Genomic DNA, 23593 nt, shown 5'->3' with positions numbered 1-23593 from the left:
AATAAAAATTTCTGAGAGCAAAGTTTGTGTAATACTCTTTAGGGCTGTTCGATATAACGATATATATCGGATGATGATATAAAAACGTCTATGGTTTCATTTTACGCTATCATTTGTTTCGTGGTGTCGCAAAATAAACTGTTTACGGCAATATTTTTTCATTATTTTGATGGTCACTGTAGTGGCTATATTAATTTCTTAAAGTTCTCTCTTTCTCTTACATTTAATATAACCACACTACAGATAGACAAGCATTTGTTTTTATGCGTTGTCGTTAGCAACAACGACGGTAAAACCACCGCGTGTCCGCTTGTTCCACATAAACTTTTAACTCAAGATCTCAAGATCCTGTTGAGACTTTTCAAAATAAACTGAACCACGTGAAAGAGCAGATTATTTACGGATGAGAAGCAAAAAAAGAGCCGCCAGGTGCTAAAAAATAAACCTTAGACTGAAACATTAGAACAGGCTTTTCCCCGCAGCACGCTGTGTAATAAATACTCACAAAGAAAACGGCGGCCTTTAGAACTTATGTCTAAAAATTTATCGTTTCATCAGTTAAAACACTCGACTCCAGCTACATGACGCGCAGCTGGAAACACTTCACGCAAGTCGAGCTGCCCGAGATTCACAGAATTTACAGAAAATGTTACATTTTTGTGATTTATATCGTTATCGGACGATAGATGTCTTAATATCGGGATATGAGATTTTGGTCATATCGCACAGCCCTAATACTCTTACTTATTAGACTAAAAAAAAAAAAAAAAAAGGCAAAACAAAGAAACCTAAGAGACATGACGGGACACTGTTGTCTGACCAGCAGGGCAAAGACAATTGTGTTTTAGACACAACTGTAATGCATGACACTAATACCTTATCTGCTACAATAAGGTTGCTCCACGACATGTCAATTGTTCTCAACAGAATGACCAACAACAGGCCAAAGCAACCTAGTTACTCCCTGTCCTTACCTTTGAGGTGTTTTGACATTCCCAGTGGTAGTGGAGTAGTGATTGTCTGCTTTGGTCCATGTTGGGGTCATACGACTTTTCTGCACTGAGCTGCAGGTCTTGTGTTCTTGACCACACCCTGTAGGTGCCTCCTTCTATAATCGGCACCAGCCTAAAAAGAAAAAGGGTTCAAATTAAGCAAGAAATTCCTCGCAATCTCTTATGCTGAACTGAACTGATTCTGCATTTCATTGACACAGTAAAGTTAGAGCTATGTTTCTACAATTAATGCATATAAAAATACTTAAGTAGAGAAATGTGGAATAAGAAACTAATAAGAAAACCTCAACAGTACGTTGTGCGGAACTACATGTAAAGCAAGTACTGTATTTTTTTCTACTGTAAGTTTTTCTTTCGCAGTTTAGGTTTACATTTCTGCACTGTTAGCTTACTTCTTCTTAGTCACACATTTTCCTGCTGTTCTCATTTCTTTGTCACTTCCTGTGATGTTTAAGTCACATCTTAAAATTACAATATCAGTACTCTTGTGAAATAGTCAATGTCCTCTGCTCTCCAAGCCTCTAGTCCCTGTTCTTTAAAGTCCTTTTTTATTATTATATCACTTTACCATCCATCTCTCACCTTTCTGTTCTTAACCTCCTCTGGGATGTGCAAATTATTTCATTTAAATATCAGCTTAGTCTGTTCTACCATCAACAGCATCTAAACTCCTTTATACCAGCCACTATCCCCAACCTATCTCCAACACAGTGAATAGATCCCCATATTTGATTTAGAAGACAGAAGAACGAAAGAAGAAAATGGGAAATTTAAGAGGGTTAAAAAAAAAAAAAACCTCCAAAAACATTTTCATTTTATGTTCAGGGACCATATCGCTGCACTTTTCAAGGATAAATTGGAAAGAAATTCACATATTTGAACATGTAGGATCAATAACGCATAAGAGACAACGTGAGCAGAACACCAACAGCACCTCTCTCCAATCATGCTGTGAAGGGAGGAAACAGACTCGTTTTCAGTGAATGTCACAAAGACATTCAAGGAAATATTAATGGAGTCATTTCCTTAAATTTGGTTATTAAATTTGATTTGAGATAGACTGTTGTATTTATTTATTCTTGGACTCTACCAGAGTAGCTTTGCACGATTCACAGTTCAAAACAACAGATTTGCACAGCAGGTACATGGGGCAACTGTACTAACAGCCAGAGCTGTCTCACAGAGACAGAATCTATTATAATAATAATATGTTTGGAAAACATGTCACATGCTGAAAGGTAAATAATGAAAAAAGGATCGACATCACAGAAAAAACTTATATGAATGCTTGGTTACTATTTTTTCTACTGACCTAGTGGAGACGATGCTTAAATGCAGACAGGCAGCCTTCCTCAGAGGCACACCTTCATACGACAGAGAAAACACTAATGTGTAGTTCCCTGCTGCCAAAGCCATCTTAGGCAACGACAGCTGCAGCCGCCGCATGTCCACCTCCACCGGCAGACGAATCGTAGCTCCGGGGGTCACTGATTGGTCCTTCATGATTTCACTATCGCAAGAGGATCCTGAGAAAATCTGCCAGAGGTACTGAGCTCCGTAGCGTATGCAGCCTTTCAGATCCACATTGGCCTCTACCAAAGCGGGTTGGAAGCGCCAGATGGACAAGCGTGGAGCTTGAACCACATGGACTTCTGGTTCCTCACACTCTAACACACTGATGTTTACTTCCACCTGCGCCAACACCCAGCTCACCATGTTACTGCAGTTTACCTACCAAGGAACAGAAACAAGCTCATAAAATCACAGTACTTAGGTTTATTTCTTTAAAAAAAAAATGCTGTATCTTCTAACAGATACAGATAGAACGGAATTCAAAGAAACATACTTGCACCAGATAGTGTCCTTTGTGTCTGTACTCATATCCCACAGTTGTGGTGTTTGTGCGAACGGGAGCAGAGCCATCGCCAAAGTGCCACAAGCACACCACAGGATTAGATACGGGGAGGATGTAGGCTCTAAATTTCACCGTCTTATTAATGAGAGTATTCCTTGGCACAGCATTCAGATCTGCAGACTTCAGCACATTCTGTACCAATATCCACTTGGTGACTTCCTGACCTTGCAGACTGTTGAAAACCTTCAGGTGAATGGTCAAATTACCTGGTTCTTCTGGAGTGTAGTGTGCCTGGAATGATGCGATTCAGTGAGATACAGCAAACCACTGCCTGTTATACTGTGATATTTATGTCGATATTATGAAATTTTTAATATGCAACCAAGTTTACCTCTTTGCCGATATGTGATGACTTGTGATGGTGCAGATCAAAAGTCCACAGATAAGTAACAGAACTGCCCGCCAATATTTTGGCCACAAACATTTTATTTTCACCAACTGCGATTGCATCTGAGATTCCTTCAATGGAGAGCCCATGTACCAGCTCCATCACCTCAACATGGAGATTGATTCTCTTAGAACTGACCTGGACATAGAGACAAGGCAAACAAATATGGGAATTGTGCCGATTTGATTAACATATTTAATAAATAATTAGTGCTGTCAGCGTTAATCTCGTTAAAATGACGTTAACGCCATAACTGCATTAACGCGGCAAATCTCCGTTAGCGAGTTAGTGCGGATCGCCCCGTGCATGGGGCTGCACGGCGTCAACGCGTTAGCACGGTTAGCTCGTTAACGCATTAGCACGGTTAGCTCGTTAACGCGTTAGCGCAGTGCAGCCCCATGCACAGGGCCATCCGCACTAACTCGCTATCAGAGATTTGCCGCGTTAATGCAGTTATGGCATCAACGTCATTTTAACGAGATGAACGCTGACAGCACTATAAATAATTTATTTCTTATTTCTGCATGAAATCAATACATGGTATTAGTTTTAACATAATGCTGGTATGATATATGTTTCTACAGTCCAGTTAGCATAAGTAATTTTGATTATTCTACTTTGCCCCTTATAGTGCAGCGCAAAACATTCAAAAACTCCCTGATAAACATGAAAAAACAGAAAAATGCTGTCACTGACTCTATAAAGGGCACTATGTTGAAAACTTATATGATATACTTCCTAGATGAACACATTTGGGACATTAAAAAAGGTGATGATGGGGACTGAATTTCAAGTGACAGTATTTTATTTAGTATCTGTTTAAATATATGTTTTATCTCATATGTTGAGTAAAACTGACTTGTTCTTACAATGTACATTATCTAACTTTTTCCTTTACGTTACCTGGTTGTGAGCAGTGAGATTGGCATTGTATGTTCCCACCCTGCTGAATACGTGGCTGTAGTTCTGATTAGGCTTAGCGTAAACAGTTGCATCGCCGCTGATGCTGAGAATCAGTTCAACGTCCGAACCTGCTGCCATGGAAATAATGAAGTCCACCTTTTCATTCACTGCTACAACGTTCTTACTTGCCTTAAAGTCCAACTTATCAATCCTTTCCTGAACAAAGAATTCCTTTGAAAACACTTGCGAGCTGACACCATTGGTGGCATTCAAAGTAACAGTGGCTATCTTTGGCTCCTGAAAAATTACAGATGTTTTCTTTCCCGTTTCTGTTTTTCCATCCAGCAGCCATGTCCATGTCACATTGGTTCCTGTCACTACCTTCCCCTGTAGAAAGATGCTGACACCCGTTGCTATGTAACTGTCCTGAGTCCCATTAGTGACTGAGAAGATTAGGCCAGAAATTACTTCCTGGACACTGACACGCTTTGACACAGTCTTTGAGCTAACTTCATTAAAGACCTCAACAGTTACTTGTTTTTCCCCAATAGTGTTGAAGGTGTGGGTCTTCCCGGGCATATTCCACTGCAGAGCATGCCCATCTACAGACCAACGATACTGTAGGTCTGAGCCTTCTGTAGTCAGTACTGTGAGATTTACTGAGACATTGACTGCCACTGGGTTTTTGCTGATCTGAAGGTGCACATCTCCGGCTGGTTCTAGAAAGCGGATGGTTCTGTTGATAGAGAGCTGGCCCAGAAGGTTGGCTGCCCAGAGTAAGATGATACAAGGACCAGGCTTGGGAAAATTCAGTTGAACTGTTTTCCCAGTTTTGTTGAATGAGCTGTCAGGATCTAGCTCTCTGATGATGTTCCAAGTAAAGGTCATGTTGGTGCCCTCCTTTAATCCAGCTTGAAGTTTGAGACCTCGGTTTGTAGGGAAGCAACAACCATCCAATCTGGTGCCTCCCTCTCTGCCAGTCTCCTCTGCCAAAATCTGCAGCCCCTCCAACTCACGTTGGACAAACAGGAAGATATTTGCTTGTGCTGTTCCTACATCATTCTCTGCCGTCACAATGATGTTGAAAGTCCCAACTGAACGAAAGGTGTAATACATCTTGTAGGTCCCTGGGATTGAGGTACAGTGGTCACACAGTATCCAAGAGAACCGCGCATTTAACCGATCGCCGTCTGCCATTTGGGCTTCAAAGGTGACTGACTCGTTGAGAGGGACTTTTACCAAGCTTGCATTGACTCTCAACCCACTGATTGGTGCAATCACAATAACTGTTAAAGTAGTATCATTCTGACTAACTGTGTTGGCTGCTTTCAACGTGATATTGTATTTTCCAGAGATGTTGTAGGTATGAAGGACATTCTGTCCTGTAAGCTGATTTCCATCTCCAAAGTTCCAGGTGTAAGTGACATTGGAGGCCAATGAAGAACTGATAAAAGTGTATGGTGCTCCAAGTGTCAAATTATTATACTTTGTGCCATTATGCTGAATGACAATTGGTCCAATGGGCATCAGAACCTCAACGACAGCACTAGCATTACTGCTGGAGATGTTATTGAAAACATTTACCGTCACCATGTAGAGACCTGGGTTCTTAAATGCTGTCTCCATACTCCCTGAACCATGAATGAGCACAGGGTCTTCCTCTTTACCAAAGTCCCACTGATAACTGTAGTTAAATTGAGGTTCAGCTCTAACCCAGAATTGTATTTCGTCTCCCACAGCATAATGGGATTTCTCAGGGGTAAGGCTGATGTTGGTCAAAGCTGGCTGCACACACACCCAGGTGAAGAAATTGGCCTTGGTGGTCTTGTTCAAACCAGTGGAAAGGAGCAAGGAAAGGTGGTAATTCCCACTTGCCAAATAAGTGTGAGAGACTCTGGGGTTGCCACGGTGTGTCTCGTTGGGACTTCCGTCCCCAAAGCTCCATTCGTAAAGGTGAGCTGATGCGTTACCAGACACCCAGGCTTGAAAGTTGACAGTGGTCTGCTCTCGGACACATCCGGAAGGCTCCATTCTTATAACTTGGAAGACAAACACCTGAACTGGAAGGATTGTCCATCCAGAGCTTACAGCATTCATAGCAGTCACATTTACTGTATAGTTACCATCTATCGTATAGGTATGTGACACGTTAGGCTCAGATTGAGTATAAATTTTTCCATCACCCATTGCGAATGTCCATGTGATGTTGTTACCCGAACGAAGGTGTGCCCACACCTTTGTAGGACTGTGAAGCTCTGTGGGAGAAGTGCTTTTAGCTGTTAGATCTTCAATCTCCTTATACACAAACATCTCAGCACAGGCACTATTAGAGCTGATGGTGTTGTTTACTGAAACACAAACAGTGAAGTTGCCCGACTCTGTAAAGGTGTGCGGCACACGGCGACCTATTTGAGTGACAGAGCCATCTCCAAAGTGCCACTCATAGTGAATTCCATACGGTGTGGGCAAAGGGTGAGCCTCAAAAAAAGCTGATTTGCCAGCGAGGAGAAGTGCTGGCTCCGTCTGTATATTGACATGAGTGAGGATGCTGTAGACGCTCATGTTGATGCTCTTAGTGATGTTCTCATAACGATTGGAAACTGATACCAGTGCGGTGTATATTCCTGAAAAAAAAGAAAAGAGGTGGGAATGGGAAAATCATGAAAAAAGAAGATATTTTCTGTACATGTTTGGATCATAAAGTTCTGTTACTCTGTCCACAAACAAATAAAAACATGCATGATTTAAATTTAGCTCAAATTTAACTTCTGGACCTCTTCCAGCTCTTCAGTTATTGTTTTGGATTTTGCTCCACTGAGCTGGCTCAGAGGTCCCAATCTGACCTCTTGCATTTAGGTCTGAAATTTCACCATGCACCTAAAATTTGCCAGTCAGTCTGATAACTTTGGTGTAAAACAGATTGGACTTTGATGTTGAGAATTAAAAAACAGTCTTCAGTGGAAGAACTAGCAGTGTAACGGTCCAGGCGCACAATCAAGAACATGCTTCTTTTGATGTATTCAAAACAGCTGTGAAATGTCCAATATGCATAAGGAGACAGCCCTGAAGGGGAGAGAGGCTTCAACTTATTCAACCTGATTATCATAACTTGTAAGCTATTATCTACTTTCAGGCTTAAAAAAACAAAACACACAAAAATAGGCTTTTTTATTTCAAAGCTGTTATTGTTACCTGGCTGAGAGTAATTATAGGTAATATTGTTGCTTAGGAGGACTTGATTAGGTGAGTCTTGACAAAAGAGGGAGGAAGAGTAGGGAGGCTTGTATTCAAATTCCTTATATCCTCCATCACCAAAAGACCATCTGCAACATGATACAATGCAAAAACATTATCAGAAATCTACAAATAAAAAAAAGCAACATTCTTTATGCCGTTTACGGTACCAACAAAGTGAATGTGTAAACAAGGTTATAAAGACAACACGAGTACTACCAATACATGCACACAAACACAGGCGCACTAACTGGAGAGATGGAAAGTGGGAATCTTTTCTGACGATGCAATAAAGGGTTTGGATGAGGCGAAGTGGAAACTGGAACTGAGGAAGCCTCTCAGAACCAAAAATGGTGAGAGTGCAGAGAAACTAAGTGAGAGAGTACTCCTAAGTTGGTGGGATACAAAGAGTGGAAGAAAAAAAATGAAGAAAAAAAAAGTAGAGGGGAAACAGCCGCACAGAGGGGAAAATTCTTGTCAGCAATCTTCCCTAACCGCACAGTTATAAATCCAAGGCTTCTCTTTGACTTGACTGCTGCAGTGCTATTATGGCACACAAGAAGAGAAAAACAGAAAAGAAGAGCAAAGCATAAGAGAAATAGAGAAAACAAACAAACAGTTTTTCACTCAGCCTTAAAAATATAATAAAAGTAATAGAGATAGAAATGGGCAGTTATGGGATCACTGTAAATAACGCTGTCCATCTATCCACCCTGGTGTTCATACCGGAAAGTGGCAGAAACTGACATATCCATGACCACCGAGGCAGTAAGAGTCTGAGTGGAGCCCTGGGGGACCACATTTGGCACTCCCCTGACTGTGAGGTTGACCATGGGCTGGAGCCGGTCTACGGTTACGTTGAAATGGTCTGTGAGCGTGCTGACATGGTTCATGGCTGTCACCTGGGAAGATAGCGCATAGTCAGTATGACATTAGGCTTGTGTCACATCTGCATAAAAAGCTGTTACAACGACAACCGCTATGTTATTCTGATAACCAATCACACAGTTCATTTCTCAGTTTGAAATTCATTTCCCAGACATTTATTGGCTCCATATTCGAAAAGATGACTGTCTTCGTTCTCTGTAGCTATTTTCACACATTCACTGCAACACACTACACCTCTGAATTTTTCTAGACCTTAATGACAAAGGTGCATGAGCGAACACAGCCTATCTGATGCAAGTGGTATCAAAAACAGATGTTTTACATATTAATTTATTTTTTAAAAATTGTCATAATGTGTCCATATGTAAGCCCAGGTGTGACAACAGTTTGACTTCATAGATGAGACAGAAACTCACTGTAAGTTTGTAGATAGCAGCATTCTGGTAGATGACATTGAGGACAGTGTTATAATAAGTGAAGTAGGGCTTGTCATCCACTGTCCATTTAAATGTGGGGTTAGAGCCTTCAAGCACTGACGCTGTGTAGCTCTACAATAGACACAGAGCATAATGCAGGGTATAAACACGAATTATGATCTCTTCATAAAACTGTCATTCAAATAAGCCTATAAGCAAAATAACTCACCACAACTGACTCCATCAGTACCCTGCGTGCAGGATGTGGCTGCACCACCAATCCTCTCAGTGGCTTTTCCAGGTGAACAATCACTTTCAGGCTGGCCTCTATTACATTATTGTGGGCTTCCAGCTCCACCTTCACTGGATCCTTGTGTTCCTCCATTTTCAGACTAAGATCCAGCACTGCAAACTGGCTGGGCTCTCCAACCACACCACCAGATCCTGGGTTTGCCCCCAGCTGACAGAGTGCTGGATTGGACAAAAAATCCAGGGGACATTCAGACTTGAAAGTGGCGCTATGATTACTGCCATGCCAAGATACCGTTGTTGGGTCGCGAGACTGCACACGGAGTAGAAGCCGGGTGTCATTGGACTGAATGTAGAGGGTGCCATTCTGCACAGGGGGATGGAGGATTGTCAGGCCCAGTGGAGCCACCACCCGCAATGGGCACGATGCAGAGACTGAGTACGACGGTTCAACAGAAGTCACCTGAAATGTAAATGCATTTTATTTAAATTATTACTATTAAATACAAACCACTCTAATAAATGTGCTAAAAGATAACAGCCAAAAACTTCCTCAAATGTTTAAAACCTAAGTATCTTGCAACATTGGTGTTATAGGAAAAAAAATACTAATTCTAACACTTCAAACTCCTTACTACAGGTTCCATCTTCTTTAGTGGCCTCCACCTGCATGTAGAAATCTTTCACATGCATGCTGTGTTGATGGCTTACCAGCAGGCTGTAGTTTCCAGGTTGAGGAAGCCCAGCAGACAGCTGCGATCCCTGCAGCTGAGTCGTACTCCGTTCCATATAGAGCACTCTGACAGGGCAAACCACTTCCTCCAGCCAGCCTGCTTCGCCAGTCTTCACCAGTGTCTCTATGTCGAGCTCCGGGTCAGGCAGAAGGTCAGGGTCATGGTCAGGTGAACTGTCTGCTGGGAGTCTGGTGTTATTGATCCAGAACCACTCCGATCGTTTAAGACCTAAAACAGGTTGTCGCCATGGTGACTGTGGGGAAGACTGGCAGTGAAGCAGGGAGGATGGACCGGCATCATGCTGCAGAGCGATCACATCACCACGTGAAACCAAAATGTCCTCCAATTGGTCTTTTAACTGTGAGAAACAGGGACCAGAAAGGTTTAAGTTAAAGGCAGATACCAATTTGTCTTTAAATACATGTCTTTACTGAACACAGTTTTAGTAGTGACCTAACAGGCATTGCACAACAGCAGCAATCATTTGACTGTTTATCTATTTTGATTGTATACATCCTCAAATTAAGTCACTGATATTAGAAGCAAAAGCGAATCCTCTCACCAGCACATGTAAAGCTGATCCTGCTGGCAGACTGAAAACCACCTCGTCCTGTAGGATGTATCGGGGCCTAAATGTCCCAGCTGTCAGATGCTGAACAAGGGTGCAGTTAGGACAGGAAGATGGTGGGCAGGGGTTAGAGAGGGGCAGGCACCGACCCTGGAAGGGACACCACTGCTGTAGTCGGGGGCAAGAGGATGGATCACTGCTCTTGGTGTCAGTTGAGACACAAAGAGCTACCGGGGCACATGCTGGGCCTCCGCAGCCTAAGACAAGAAGCTTTGTGTTATTTCTTAAAAATGAAATTTGTACATGCAGCAGTGTTGTTCAACTTCATTTCTATTGAATATGCAGATGGGTAGTTATATAACAATAATGATTTTTCATTAGCTGCTCATATAGGTATGAAAGTGCAAAAATGTAGATTAAAGGAAAGAATTACTGAATGAGAGAAACTAAATCAAACAAGAAAATCTCATTAAAGCAAGTCAAAAATTGTGCACTTGTGGAACAGGAAAGTGAAAGATGTGTGTACATGTACGTCATGTACGTAGACTAAAATTTGCCATCAGTGTGATTAATACCAAGCTACATTATCCTATTATCTCCTCGATCTCGTCCCCTGCCTCACAGGCTTGAAATCAAAGACAGGAAGCGCTCAGAACTGAGATGACCTTGTTTGTTTGATTTCCTTCGCCTTCATGTTTTACTATACTTTCTGTCTCCATGAAAATTTTATTTTCACATTCACCTACCTAACAATTTAAGACAAGCCTGGTCAGTGTGTCTGACTAGAGGTGTGGGATCAGGTGGCTTATATGTTTCTTAACACCTGGCGAGTGTATATTAGTGAGTTTCTGTGTGTGTGTGACTCACTGGGGAGCAGCAGGTGTGTGCCGTGATAATGACAGTGAGGTCTGTATATCTGAAATCGGACGTTGACTTGTGAGCTGAGGTTCTGAGTGACAAATTCCAGGGAGGACAGACGACCTCCCTGAACAAAGCTCAGTGCAGGGAACAACAGCATCTGAGAAATAAAGCAGAAGCAGCTTAATGAAATAGACTCTGGAATGAGTCTGACGCATAAAAAAAGAAAGATATTAAGCTGAGATATCTCCTTACCTCAATGACACCGCTGGGAGGTTGTGAAACAGAGTGGAGTGAGGGTGAAGCACTGTGGAAAGGATTATGGGAAGGAAACACAGCCATGCCAACCATGTAGATCCCGGCATCTGGAACACGGACTGGAGAGGCAGAAGAAGGATGCATTCAAGGTGACAAAAAAAGCACAGAGGATAGAGGAAGTAACAGATTTCAACAGGCAATTTTTTTGAGATTTCCAGGTACTTTGCTTACTTAAAAAAAAAAAAAATAATAATAATAATAATAATAATAATTCACCATAGTGTATGTCTGTATGTTTGCTTGCATGTTCTCCATCTCCTGTGCATAATGCAGGGGTCTGGTAGTTTACGGGAAAAAAAACCCTCTAAAAACCTTGAAAATTGGCATACCAAGCAAACATGTCCATGTGTGCCCATAGTGGGTAGCTGTGGGTGAACTTGGACCTGTGTGGGCAGGGCAAACCCATACTTATCCCATGTGGGCCCCAAGTGGATGTGCCCACACAGGGCCCACAACAGTTTTGGCGCTTGGGGCTCCTATGTGGAACTAGGGGCCCACTGCACTTTCTCCCTTTGGGCCTCCAAGAGGGAAGCCCACTGCGTGCTGCCCATAGAACAGCTAGGTGGGCCCCTGGGGTTACTATGGGCAACCAAAGACCAAGTAAATAATTTGACAAAATTTGAGGGAGCATTTCTTTGAGTTGGTAGCTCCACACTTTGGTGGTTTACACATTTGCATACCAAGTAAACGTGTAAACCAGCCTTGAAGGAGATACATATCTCTTTTGTGGTTGTGTCAGGAAAACAATACAATGAATATCTTGCAAATCAAATGTGTGGCATTGCTCTGGTAACCAATTCTTAAACACCTTGTGAATAAGCAACATTTTTGATCGACAGTATGCTCCAACCTCCATATCAGTTAGAGGCAGTAATGCACCATAGGGCACATATGGGCATTGGTGCGCAGCCCACTGTGGGCCCACATGGACCCCTAAAAAACAAGCTGTCTGGGTGGTTAGGTAGGTAGGAGGGAGTCGGGTATAAAATGCTCTTCACTTTCTATAAGTGACACATGAGTTTGGTGCCCAGACACAAATGGTAATTTTATTCTACTGAGGTAATAAATCATTTAAATAGGAGACGTCTGGCTAAGCTTAATTTGCATACAATTCTAGGCGCAGTGGGTAAAATTGCATTAAATCTGTTCCTCAGTTTTCATTTCATTTCTCTAATCTAGTTATGTGGACTGCTTTATATTTGGATTATGAGACAGAATGTCAGTGAGCTTACCTTCGGCAGTGTACTGGCACATATACGGCCGCTTGGCATTGCATTGGTATTGACTGGTGTGACCGCGTGCTTCAAGGACGACGCACACATTGCCACGATAGCTCGTCAAGCGAGGATGAAATATCTCCTCTCCCTCCTGCATCTCTGATCCGTTCACCCAGTGCAGCTTGCCAGGGGTGTCTATATCAGTCAGGCCCAGCCACACATCTCGCTCCCTGGTGCAGAAACAAATAGATAATGCACAGATTAACACTGAATGATTGACATTTAGCTACGTAACTTGAACCTCGCACCATCTTTTCAGAATGCACACAGGAAGACACATAACAAAGGTGAGAAAAAATGAAATGCAGGAAAAAACAGAAAAGTTGTAAAAACATTCAGAAGTAAATGAGTTTGACTGTTAACAATTGAGAATGAAGTCTGCCAATTGTGCTCTCAATAATCAATGTTTGCAGGGCACAGAGACTGAAAAGTGGTTTTGATTGAACCCTGGTGGGATAATACGGAGATACTATGTTAGATAAATTGGATTTTGGCTCAATGTGTCCATTAATGGACCTCGCCGCTCTCCACTTTGATTTTCCTTCCTCCTACGCACAGTTAACTGAAAACAAAATGGCCTTCCCTCTAAAAGAGAAGTCAGCGTGATACTCACCGTGATCTAAGGACAGGGGGAAACAAATCAAACATTTTAGACATTTTGTTTGAAGCAGGTTTAAGCCATTCTCTGACATTTTCCAAAAATCACCTGGATAAAAGCAATTTCCTTTTCTTTCCTTTTCTTTTTTTTCTCCCACTTTTTGGGATTTTTCAAAACACCTTTGATAATGACATCAGAACGAGTGACCAGCGGTTACACAAAGGCAGAAAAAGAACAAGAAAACGTCTTTGTCGCACAAAACAAAGACAGATTCTAAAAAAAGAAAGAAAAAAAAGTTCCTTATATAAGAGAGGGGTGGAGGAACACACGAGCAGAAGAGGATGGCGGGGATAAGCTCCATCTGCAGCAAGTTTTTTTTTTTTCTTCTCATCCCCTTTGGTATACGAGTCCTACACTCAAATTAGCACACAAATGTACACACACAAAAACCCAGATTCCTACGGCGTTAACGTTACAATGCAGCTGTGCTTTTACAGATGTGTTTTTGTGACCTTCTTACACTTAAACACAAAACACCGAAAGCCTTCAGACCAGTGCGAGAGCAGAATACTTTTACAAAACCAAAGCAAAGCCAAATCCAGAGCTTTGTTCATATACATGTACAAACGTACATGCAGCAAAATAGTGTATCCTATCAATGTGAATGAGACAAAAACACATAAGTCAGGGGTCACATTCAGTCAAATAAGGATAAGTTCACACACACAAACACACACACACACACACACACACACACACACAGAGGAGGGGAGAAAAAAGACAAACACATTTTGCATGCACCCTTTTCCAAACCATGTAATTCTGTGAGTGTCAGTGATCGAACGTTTAACATCTGTTTTCAGTATTTTTGTCTGTTTTGATACTTTTTGGCTGTCGTTTCAGCAAACAGACTGGACCATAGCTTTGTTTGAGTTTGTCACTGAAATAGGGAAGACGAAATGTGTGAGCTGGCGGTCCCTCCAGTGACACGATTTAGATACTTGCTTAGAAATAAGACCCGTTTACACCTTTAACACATGACATGACGTTTCAGTCGCTGAACTTAAGCTGGCTACAGAAGAGGGGCAAGCAAAGATTTAGTATTGTTTTTTAAAATTGAAGCTTTAATTTAAAATGGAGCTTTTCAAACAGCTCAACAATTTATTGCAGTCTGTTACAAAACTCTGTGAGCTAAATGCACATTTCCCAGGGTGGGAAAATTAGTAAGGTCTGAGACTGATAGATGGAGAGAGATGTATGAAAGAGAAGGAAAGGAAGGTGGAAGAAGAGGAGATTATCTTCAACAGTAAGGACTGCTCAGAGAGTGACATTTTATAGACTGAGCTGAAGATGAGAGGTGAAACGTCTTCAAAAAACCTAAAGAAGTCCAGTTGCTTTTCTTTCCAAGCTCCTTAGATTACCATTCCTGGATGAATGACAACCTACCGGTACACAGATATTTTATAGACTGAAAGTTAAATCTTAAATGTAATATCCTCATTTATTTTAAGGTCTTTAAATCAGATAGTGGTGATGTTCTGATAAATAATGTTTCTGTGAAACATCTAAAAACAAATTTAAGTATACTGTAAATTCTACCTTTTATAATAGCTATAGTGTCTATAGTCTACTTTTATCTTCATGTGTATTCAGTTAGCTAAATCCACAAAGAGCAGTGAGTATTGGAATAGCTGCACAGGTCAGCTGATCACAGTCCCTACAGGAAGAAAAATTTATTGCTGCTCACAAAACAAATTCTTATGTGACCAGGCTGTACTGCTACACCTGCTCTTAGGGTTCCCTTGGTAACAATGCACAGATACATTATTTCTTGAGGAAAAAGATTAACTGAAATTATTTTCCTGTTTCAGTTTGTGAAACTTGCAGAAAGAGTAAACACTCACTGTGTGACTTTGGTTGCCAGCAGGTTACGCAGCTTGTCACTCCTGACTATTGCCAGATCCCCACCGCGGTTCAAACACTGTTTTCGAGCATCAGTCCAGCTCAGCTCTCCTGGAAGGATCTGGAAACAGCTTGAGGACTCGTGATCGTGCGTCGCATCTACTGGACAGAAAGGAGAGGCTGGAAGGGAACAGAAACATGAATGTTGTTTAACAAATACTCTGAAGGTATTCTTTCTAGAAAAAAAAAAGTGCAGCTACTATTTCATAATTTAAAAAAAAAACAACTTAAAACATGCTGAAGTACAAAATAACAGTAAAGTTAGTAAGTTGCATATGATTGCAAATCAGTGTGATCAAATAATAATTCTCATTAGGAATGTGTTTATTTGTTTTATTTTTTACTGGCCTCAAATATTTGTTGTAGAACATGCAGAATATGTCTCTCAGTCAAAGTCTTCGTTATTTACGATATAAAAAGAGCTACAAAAATCTGTAAAAAAATTTGTTTAGAGACTTCACAGTGAAAAAAAAAAAAACAACCTGAAGAGTTTCAGGCCTCAGACAAACAGGCAAAAAATGTAGACACAAGAGATGTTGATATATGGGTGCAAAGTAAAGCACGAGGGGGGAGACAGATGAAAGACGCGGGGCCTGACTCACATCTCTAATGTGCAAACACAAACACTCCTTGGCCGAGACAGTAGAAAAAGGAGTACTGGCATTTCTTTCCTATCATGATGAATTTGTCCTTCAGTAAATCACATTAGTTTCATAGACTCTTTGGCACTTTGTAAAAATTCTTTCTCATAATATCTCAAAGAAACAAACCAGTGAAATGAGCAAATAACAGTTAAATATTACATTGTGAGAAATTGTAAGGGAGTGTCTTAGAAGAAGAGAACGAGTATAACAAAGGTGGAAAATGGAGGAGAGGGACAGTACTGTGCAAAAGTCCTCCGTTACCACGCTTTTCTTTATAATTTGCTAGGAAATGGGAGATAGGTGCAGCAATTTATTGAAACGGGTTCCTTTTTATGTTTTTCTATCCAGGTGTACGATTACTGAATATGCAGTGTGTTTGGGATCATTATCATGCAGAAAAATTACGCCAGCCAATCAGAATTCAGCCTCAAAAGTTAAGCAAAGATTTTGGATCAACATCTGACAAAATACTTTGGCAGTATGTTGTCATAATTCATAATTTCTTAAGGGCGTGACTTTCAGACACTGTTAATCTACAGTGGACATGTTTTTGGCCTTGCTTTTGGCCTCCATTTGTCAAATTCCCTCTCATATTTTAAGGCCACACTACACACCTTACAGAAATGAAGAGTTTTTGGCTGATAAGTGATGCAAAAATACAACCCTATGTCTGCCAAACTGTGTTATTTTGGGTATTTTTCAAAACTTCAAGCAAAGAAATGGGGAGAAATTATTTGTTCTTGTGACGGGCTGCTGGTAACAAAGTTACTGACAACTTTAAAGCACAGGAATGTCTGGCACCCTTGGAAAACAGAATATAAAAAAAAAGAGATCTTTCTCAAGACCTTTGTCCAGTCGAATGTATTTAGTTTATAGTTTATATAAAAGTTGGTATGTCTGTGCGAAAAAGGAAGGTGAGTGAATAACAAATGCATAACTAAGACTAGACTGAACAATCACTTGAATGAGAAAACTTTGAGCTCAGATTGTAGAGTGCAGACACAAAGCTACAAAGTTTAAACCAATTTTATACAGCTGCTTTGGCACCACAAAAACACATACATATATATACATTTAATACTAACATGCTCAGTGCAAAAAGGCAAAATCCGAAGACAAAGTTAACAACTAGCTGTAAAACTTAGTAGGTCGTGCCACAGCTGATTCCCATCAGATGGCTACAAATATACAGAACAAGTGCTACTGTTACACCTGTTGGCTGGATGTACCATACAAATGCTCAGCTACAGTGTCAGCGCTTCATTCATAACTGTGCATAACTGGTTTTTGCTGTTCCCAAGTGCCGAAAAAGAAATGCTTTCTGGAAATGGTTGTGATCGTGCAATGTTGATCTTTTATTACTGCCAAATTTCTAATTACAAAATATCAGCAGATTAAACAATTTAATCTTCCAACCAGATGATGGTAACTCCTGTAAACATTTATCCTTCCAGTTTTCCAAATAACCCCCACAGAGAAGCATTAAGCTAATGTTCAGATTTAATCAGCAGGGGAGAAAAAACTAATTGGATGTTGATGATCACGAGGAGCTCGAAATGTGTGAAATTTCAATAACTGAGATTGCGTGTTGTTATACTTTACCTTTGGCAATTTGGACATCATCTTTCGTAATCTTCCAGTCTACATTCAAGCCAACTGAGCCCCAGCTGACAAGTGTGAGCTCCAGACTCCTATTGGCCACAACAAGAGTTGGACAATGCAGCTCTAGTTTAGGAGGAAGCATTATAGTCACCTCCCCTCGTGCAGACACCTGAACACACACAAGTAACATTTTAAAATCCAAACACACACATACACACACAAAGTTTCTTTCTTAAAAAAACCTCTTTGAACATACATACAAAAATGCAGCCTGGATAAACAGAAGGTTTAAAATCCTGTTCTTTTTTCCTCTCACCTTCTTATGTCCCGCCAAGGCCGTCAGACTGACTGTATAAGATCCTGGAAGTCCGTATTTGTGAGCTGATGTGGTGCTAACGGTTCCTGTGGTGTTGGCACGGGGTGAAAGGTCACCAAAGTCCCAGGACAGCGTCACAGGTGTGACAGAGGAGTTGGCGGTGAAAGTGACGTGGTTGTGAACGCTTTGCGGCTGGAGAGGAGTCAGCGAGACCGAGAACTCCACGACAAAGACTTCGCGAGCCAGAGCCCACCCACATTTCTGTGAATTAAAGGAACCCATATGAAGAAGAGCTGGTTTTGGTGTTAATACATACGCATTTAAATAAAATAATAAACAATTTTTCCCATTAATTGTTAAGATAACTGTGGTTTTCCTATTATTTCATAGTTCTGAATAAAATCTGATTATATAGAAACTGTTCCAATTTAAATAAACCATTATTACATTTTTATTTGGAGCTTTAACTAACTTCTATTCCAGATTTCCTCTGCACAGCACTCTTCAGGATATAGGGAAGTCATTCAAACCACAGAGGGAAGTTGTTGTTTGGCTATTGAAATTTACAGGAAATCCTGAATGTTGTATAATCAAATGAGGAAAGAGCAAAGAAAAGGAAACTGGATCTCCAAAACTTTCTTTTTAATCGAGTGACGGCTGACTTACAGAGAAAATATAAAAATGTACATAACGGAGCACCAGAGGTTATAAACAGAGTCTGACAGAGCAATAATCTTTACACAAACCTTCATCACATCGGGGTTCGTACAGGCAGCAGAACACTGAGACGTGCTGATATAGTTGGGGTCCGAGTTTTTGCTGCAGAGGCATTCGTGCTTCTCTCCTAAGCCCCCATACCGATGCGATTCATTGAAACACACACTGTGACACTGTTCCCGTGTCAAGTTTCGGAACGTGGAGTAGGAGAAGATAACAAGTTCACTTCGTCCCAGTCCTCCACTGTTGCTATCCTCAAGGCACGCAGCATACAGACCTGAAGTGGACAACACAGGTTTAAATCTCACAGGCTTATCAGAGATATCAGAGCATGCTCTGCCTTTATCATAAATAAAGGCAGAGATTTTTTATCATAAATCTCCATAAAGTCTGCAAAATACTAGGGGTGGGGGAAGAAATCGATACTGTGTAGTATCGTGATAATAATGTATCGATACAGGGACAGCAGAAATCGATATTTTGTTACAAAAAGGTTTTTGTGCTCCGACTTCAGAGCATGTTGATCCTTTTTCTGAATCCTGACATTCCTTCACTGTCCAAATGTGTTTAACTTTTTTTATGGCAGCAATAAATATGACAGTTTCCTTATTTTAATTTAAGACATGTTTTATTTTAATTAAGTTTAAAACTTTTTTATTTAATGTAAAATTATATTTTGTTTTAATTTACTTTCAAATTCTTCAGTTGCTGAAGGGGCTGCATAGTTTTCATATTGCATAGTTCAGAATAGCTATAATTGTACCAGATGGTTGCATTCAGTTAAGTTGGACTAGACTGTAATACAAACCGTTCAGTTTGTCAACAATATAACTGACTGAAATGAGAGAAAGACTGAGTGCGAGACTTTGATATTAGATAAAATGAATATTGATAAAGTTTACCTTTATGTACAGAATCTGAATATTGCAAAATATTTTTAAAAATTGCAATAATATCGTATCGTGCGTTAAGTATTGTGATAATATCGTATCGTGGGATGTATGGTGATTCCCACCTCTACAAAATACTACACAATAATGTTTGTTTTGTCTGAGGTAGAAAACCAAACGGACTAAGTATTTCACCTTTGTTGCAACTTCAGTTCATCGAGTTACTTTTCAAATATAAGTCCATGAACTATTTATTGTATGATGTATAAGCACTGAAAAGAGCAGGAAATGATTTCTGGTGAATTCTATAATGTGCATGTTTTCTTTTAACTTCACGAGATGATGAGTATATTTACCTGTATTTGTTTTCATATCACAGGTGGGCAGTCTGACATTGAGTAAAGGCTGATCTTGGAGGTCAAGGGGGTGGCTGCAGCGCAATTCATTTGAGCGTCGAACCTGCACCCCTTTTTGCTGGAGACAGCTGACAAATCGGAACAGCTTACAGTCACACTCAAAGGGGTTACTGCTTAGATCACTGGAGAAGAGACGGAGACAGACAAGGAGACCGAATCATTGACTGTTAAACATCTCAACAGTCACAAGGTTGAGCACCGTGGTTGCCACTGCTAAACTGTCATCATGCGGGGATGACACATTTATAAACCATTAAAGCTGCATTAATATGTGCATAACCAACAAGTAGCCTCTCTCTAATAAATTAAGAACTCTCTCATTTATATTTGTGTGTTTGTGTCTGTTGAAAGCCTTTCTCAACCTCATGGTTGAGAAACAACAAACCTACAGATGATATGCCATCTCCTTAAAAAGGCTAGCTCATAATGTGTATGAGTGGTGTGTGTGTATTCAGCAGCTCAAATCATAATTACTGCTAATTATTGCCTGATGTGAATGTCTTATGGACTCTGTAATTTAGGAATCATCAGCCATCTCTTTATCTTTTTTTAATCACAGCAAGTAACCAATAAAAGTGACATTTCAGTTTGATTATTTAACAACACTTAGCCACTGCTTTCCTTTTCAGTAAACATCATATTTTAAATCTCTTATATGACTTAATGCTAGTTTCAAAGACATATTTAACATAGTTACACCTATAAATTTACAGAGCCAATGCTGATATCAGATGTCGGCCCAGTAATAACGGGACAGCTTGAGCTCAGCTTTTCTTTTAGTGTTGCTCTATTAGAGACAATTCTTGTATTCTATATTATATTTACGGATTTATATCCACATACTAGATATTACTACATGTGAGCATGTGCAGGCAGAACCATACATTTTGTATTCTGTTTGTTTTTTGTGAACTATTTTATGATTTCATTGAGATTTAACAGAAAATGGCGCTCAAGTGGGCAATGACCCCACAGGTAGAATTATAAGAGATAAACTTGAACTGTTATTATCATTATAATCGATTTTATAATAATTATTCATATATATTTATTTTGTTTGCATTTATTTTATACACTGTGTATAAGTAAGGGGGATTTAGAGTAAAACATGTAATTATGACATATTTGCAGGAGCTGGATGGTCACAGGTAAACTTTCTCTACCTAAAGAGAAACTCTGTCTTTGTGAGGGAGACAAAGCGTAACTGTAACTGTGTAACTGTTACTGTGTAACTGTGCTCCTTTAAGCCACTACAATGAGCATAATAAAAGGATCATGAAACACATGCTTAATGGTATTCAATCTGTGTTTTTATGCTTCAGTTTCTACAGAATAAGGGTATTTTTTAAAGACACGTGAGAAAGGGAAATGATGAAGAAGAATAAAAATAACAATACTGGCAATGACAGAAAAGAAAGAAAAAAAACACAGAAGAGACAAAAAAAGAGAAGGAACTGAAAAGATGGCGCAAAAATGACTGCAGGAAAAGAAGAGAAGGCAGAAAGAGAAGGTTATGTAACATGTGCCTCTCATTTAGATTAGCCTGTTATTGATTAGTCTATTTACAAAGACTCTGCACAAGAAGAAAACTTTTCTTTTAATGTGTTGTGTTTAATATGTTGAAGTTTAATTACTAATGTAATCAAAACCTTCCATCCAGCTTTGGTCCATGTACTGTGTATGTGTCCCCTGCACAGGGGACACCTGCTTATTTCATAATGTGCCATCAGGTATGAGAGACAAATATTCACAGACATAAAGCTTACAGTATACAGTAAGTGCAATTACTTACATCTGAGTTAGATTACATAGGTCGTCACATATCCTTTCTTCAATGGTGGTGATTTGGTTGTTGCTCAAATCACTGATGGAAACAAAGAGACAAATCAAATGTCAATATCTTAAAACAAGAAAGAAAAAAAAAAGACTTTTTCCTTCACATTTTCACTAATGTATTCCAATTACTATCATTTTGGCAAGATTTATGTGACTAAAAATCCAACAAAAAGGTCATATAATGAATGAGTTTGCAAACCCTGTTTCTCCTACATTGTTAGATTAAATTAGTTAAAGAAATTAATAACTAAAAGTGCTGAACACTGACTTTTGCTATTTTACTTTGTCTCATTTCCATCTGTCTGTATGGAAATGCGCTCTTCCTCCTCTTCATCTCTCTCCCTTCTTCTCGTTTCCTTCTCTACTCCTTTTCGCTCCCTCCCTCCCTACTCTATCCAGAAGGCTACATAATGGAGCCGTTGTGTGGTGGTTTTGGAAGGAACTGATGGAAACCATCAGTCCTCTCTCATCACACACACATACACACAAACATGTGCTTAAACGCCCATTCAATGGGTGGAAGAAGTAAGGTAATGGATGGAGGAAGGGGGAGACCGACAGATGGAGAGAGGGAGGTAGTGGGAGCCTGGAGCAGTAAGCTGTAATTGAAGTTAATCGTCCTGTGATTACTGTGTGTGTGTGTGTGTGTGTGTGTGTGTGTGTGTGTGTGTGTGTGTGCGCGCGCTGTATACACTTCTTTTGGTGAACTTGCTCTCGTTTACCTTACTCCTGGGATTTCTGCCTACTTTAATCCAGACTAAACCAAGCTTTTGTCTTTACTGCTCTCTTTTCATCTTCCTCATACTTCTCTCTTCATAACATTGGTCAACATCTTTCCTGGACTTTCTACTCACAGGACTGACAGCAGGCCGCAGCAGAACAGTCCTCCGGGGAGAACATTGATCCTGTTCCCTTGAAGATGTCTGAAACATTGACATTTATTTAGCCTGATAAATTATAACATGTATCAGAGATGCAGTTAAATAAAAAGATAAATTAGATTTAAGTTGAATTACACAAACACACAATCACATAATGCAGTGTTTACTTACAGTTCTTGGAGGCCAGTGAGATGATGTAGCAGACTGGTATCAAGGGAGGAGATGTGGTTCTTGGACAGATCTCTGTGGGAACAAATATAGCCATATTTAAAATGGGGGCAAGCTGACTAAATGCACACGCCTACACACAGAACTATTTACAATGCAATGTGATTGCTCAAGGACTTGGAAATGAAATGCAATAATAGAAAAGGAAAGGAAGGGAAATGCTTAGGTCATACAGACACTGATGGAGATAAATACAACCAGAAACACTTGGAGGTACTAAAGAATAACACAAGACGCTCCAGAACACAGGTTCTTTAGAGGATAAACCTTGGGTTTTTGTCATAGCTTAAGCTAGAAAACTACTTGGATATATGTAGAAACGATCAGAAAGAAGAAAAACGCCTTCGCTGTGCATGCGGCCAGGCTTATCTAGAGGTAGAGACCAAGTCCAGTATGAAGAATTGAAACTGTCAAAGAAAAATGAGTAAAGAAGAAGATTAAATATGAAAACTGGTTAATAAAATATGGATATTTAATAGGAAAACAAATAAATAAAGGAATTAACGGAAAAAGGAAAATAAAGCCCAAAATATTTATGTCACATTTTATAGATTAATTCATGCCTACATGTATTTTATATTATATCTGCTGCATAAAAGGGTTAATTTCTAAGTGACTGAGTAATCGGTTACTTTCAGTAAATGATGACTCAAATCCACAGTCCAGCTAACCTCATTCGCTCTGCAGTAAGCCACCACACAATGGGTGACCTATGATTGGCTGCACACCATTACCATTATGT

At 40.1% G+C, this 23593-nt stretch overlaps 1 protein-coding gene across 2 annotated transcripts in view; it reads right to left on the bottom strand.

Moving 5' to 3' along the window:
* Positions 1-23593, bottom strand: part of pkd1a (polycystic kidney disease 1a) — a 72967-nt gene that overhangs the window by 31433 nt on the left and 17941 nt on the right. For both annotated transcript variants that reach the window (XM_040004756.1, XM_040004757.1), the window contains exons 2-23: positions 22795-22866; positions 22597-22665; positions 21699-21770; positions 19847-20028; positions 18630-18877; positions 17884-18144; positions 17568-17736; positions 15264-15441; positions 12717-12931; positions 11422-11543; positions 11176-11326; positions 10303-10565; positions 9718-10098; positions 8987-9469; positions 8758-8889; positions 8180-8355; positions 7412-7542; positions 4220-6843; positions 3260-3454; positions 2860-3159; positions 2326-2744; positions 975-1125 (exon numbers count right to left, since the gene is read on the bottom strand). In XM_040004756.1, the coding sequence (XP_039860690.1) occupies positions 975-1125; positions 2326-2744; positions 2860-3159; positions 3260-3454; positions 4220-6843; positions 7412-7542; positions 8180-8355; positions 8758-8889; positions 8987-9469; positions 9718-10098; positions 10303-10565; positions 11176-11326; positions 11422-11543; positions 12717-12931; positions 15264-15441; positions 17568-17736; positions 17884-18144; positions 18630-18877; positions 19847-20028; positions 21699-21770; positions 22597-22665; positions 22795-22866 (6994 nt within the window). The remainder of the gene's footprint in view (positions 1-974; positions 1126-2325; positions 2745-2859; positions 3160-3259; positions 3455-4219; positions 6844-7411; positions 7543-8179; positions 8356-8757; positions 8890-8986; positions 9470-9717; positions 10099-10302; positions 10566-11175; positions 11327-11421; positions 11544-12716; positions 12932-15263; positions 15442-17567; positions 17737-17883; positions 18145-18629; positions 18878-19846; positions 20029-21698; positions 21771-22596; positions 22666-22794; positions 22867-23593) is intronic.

The sequence above is a fragment of the Simochromis diagramma genome, unplaced genomic scaffold (assembly GCF_900408965.1).
Source record: "Simochromis diagramma unplaced genomic scaffold, fSimDia1.1 OVJJ01000487.1, whole genome shotgun sequence".
Taxonomy (NCBI): Eukaryota; Metazoa; Chordata; class Actinopteri; order Cichliformes; family Cichlidae; genus Simochromis; species Simochromis diagramma.
This window is presented reverse-complemented; position numbering and strand designations above follow the sequence as displayed.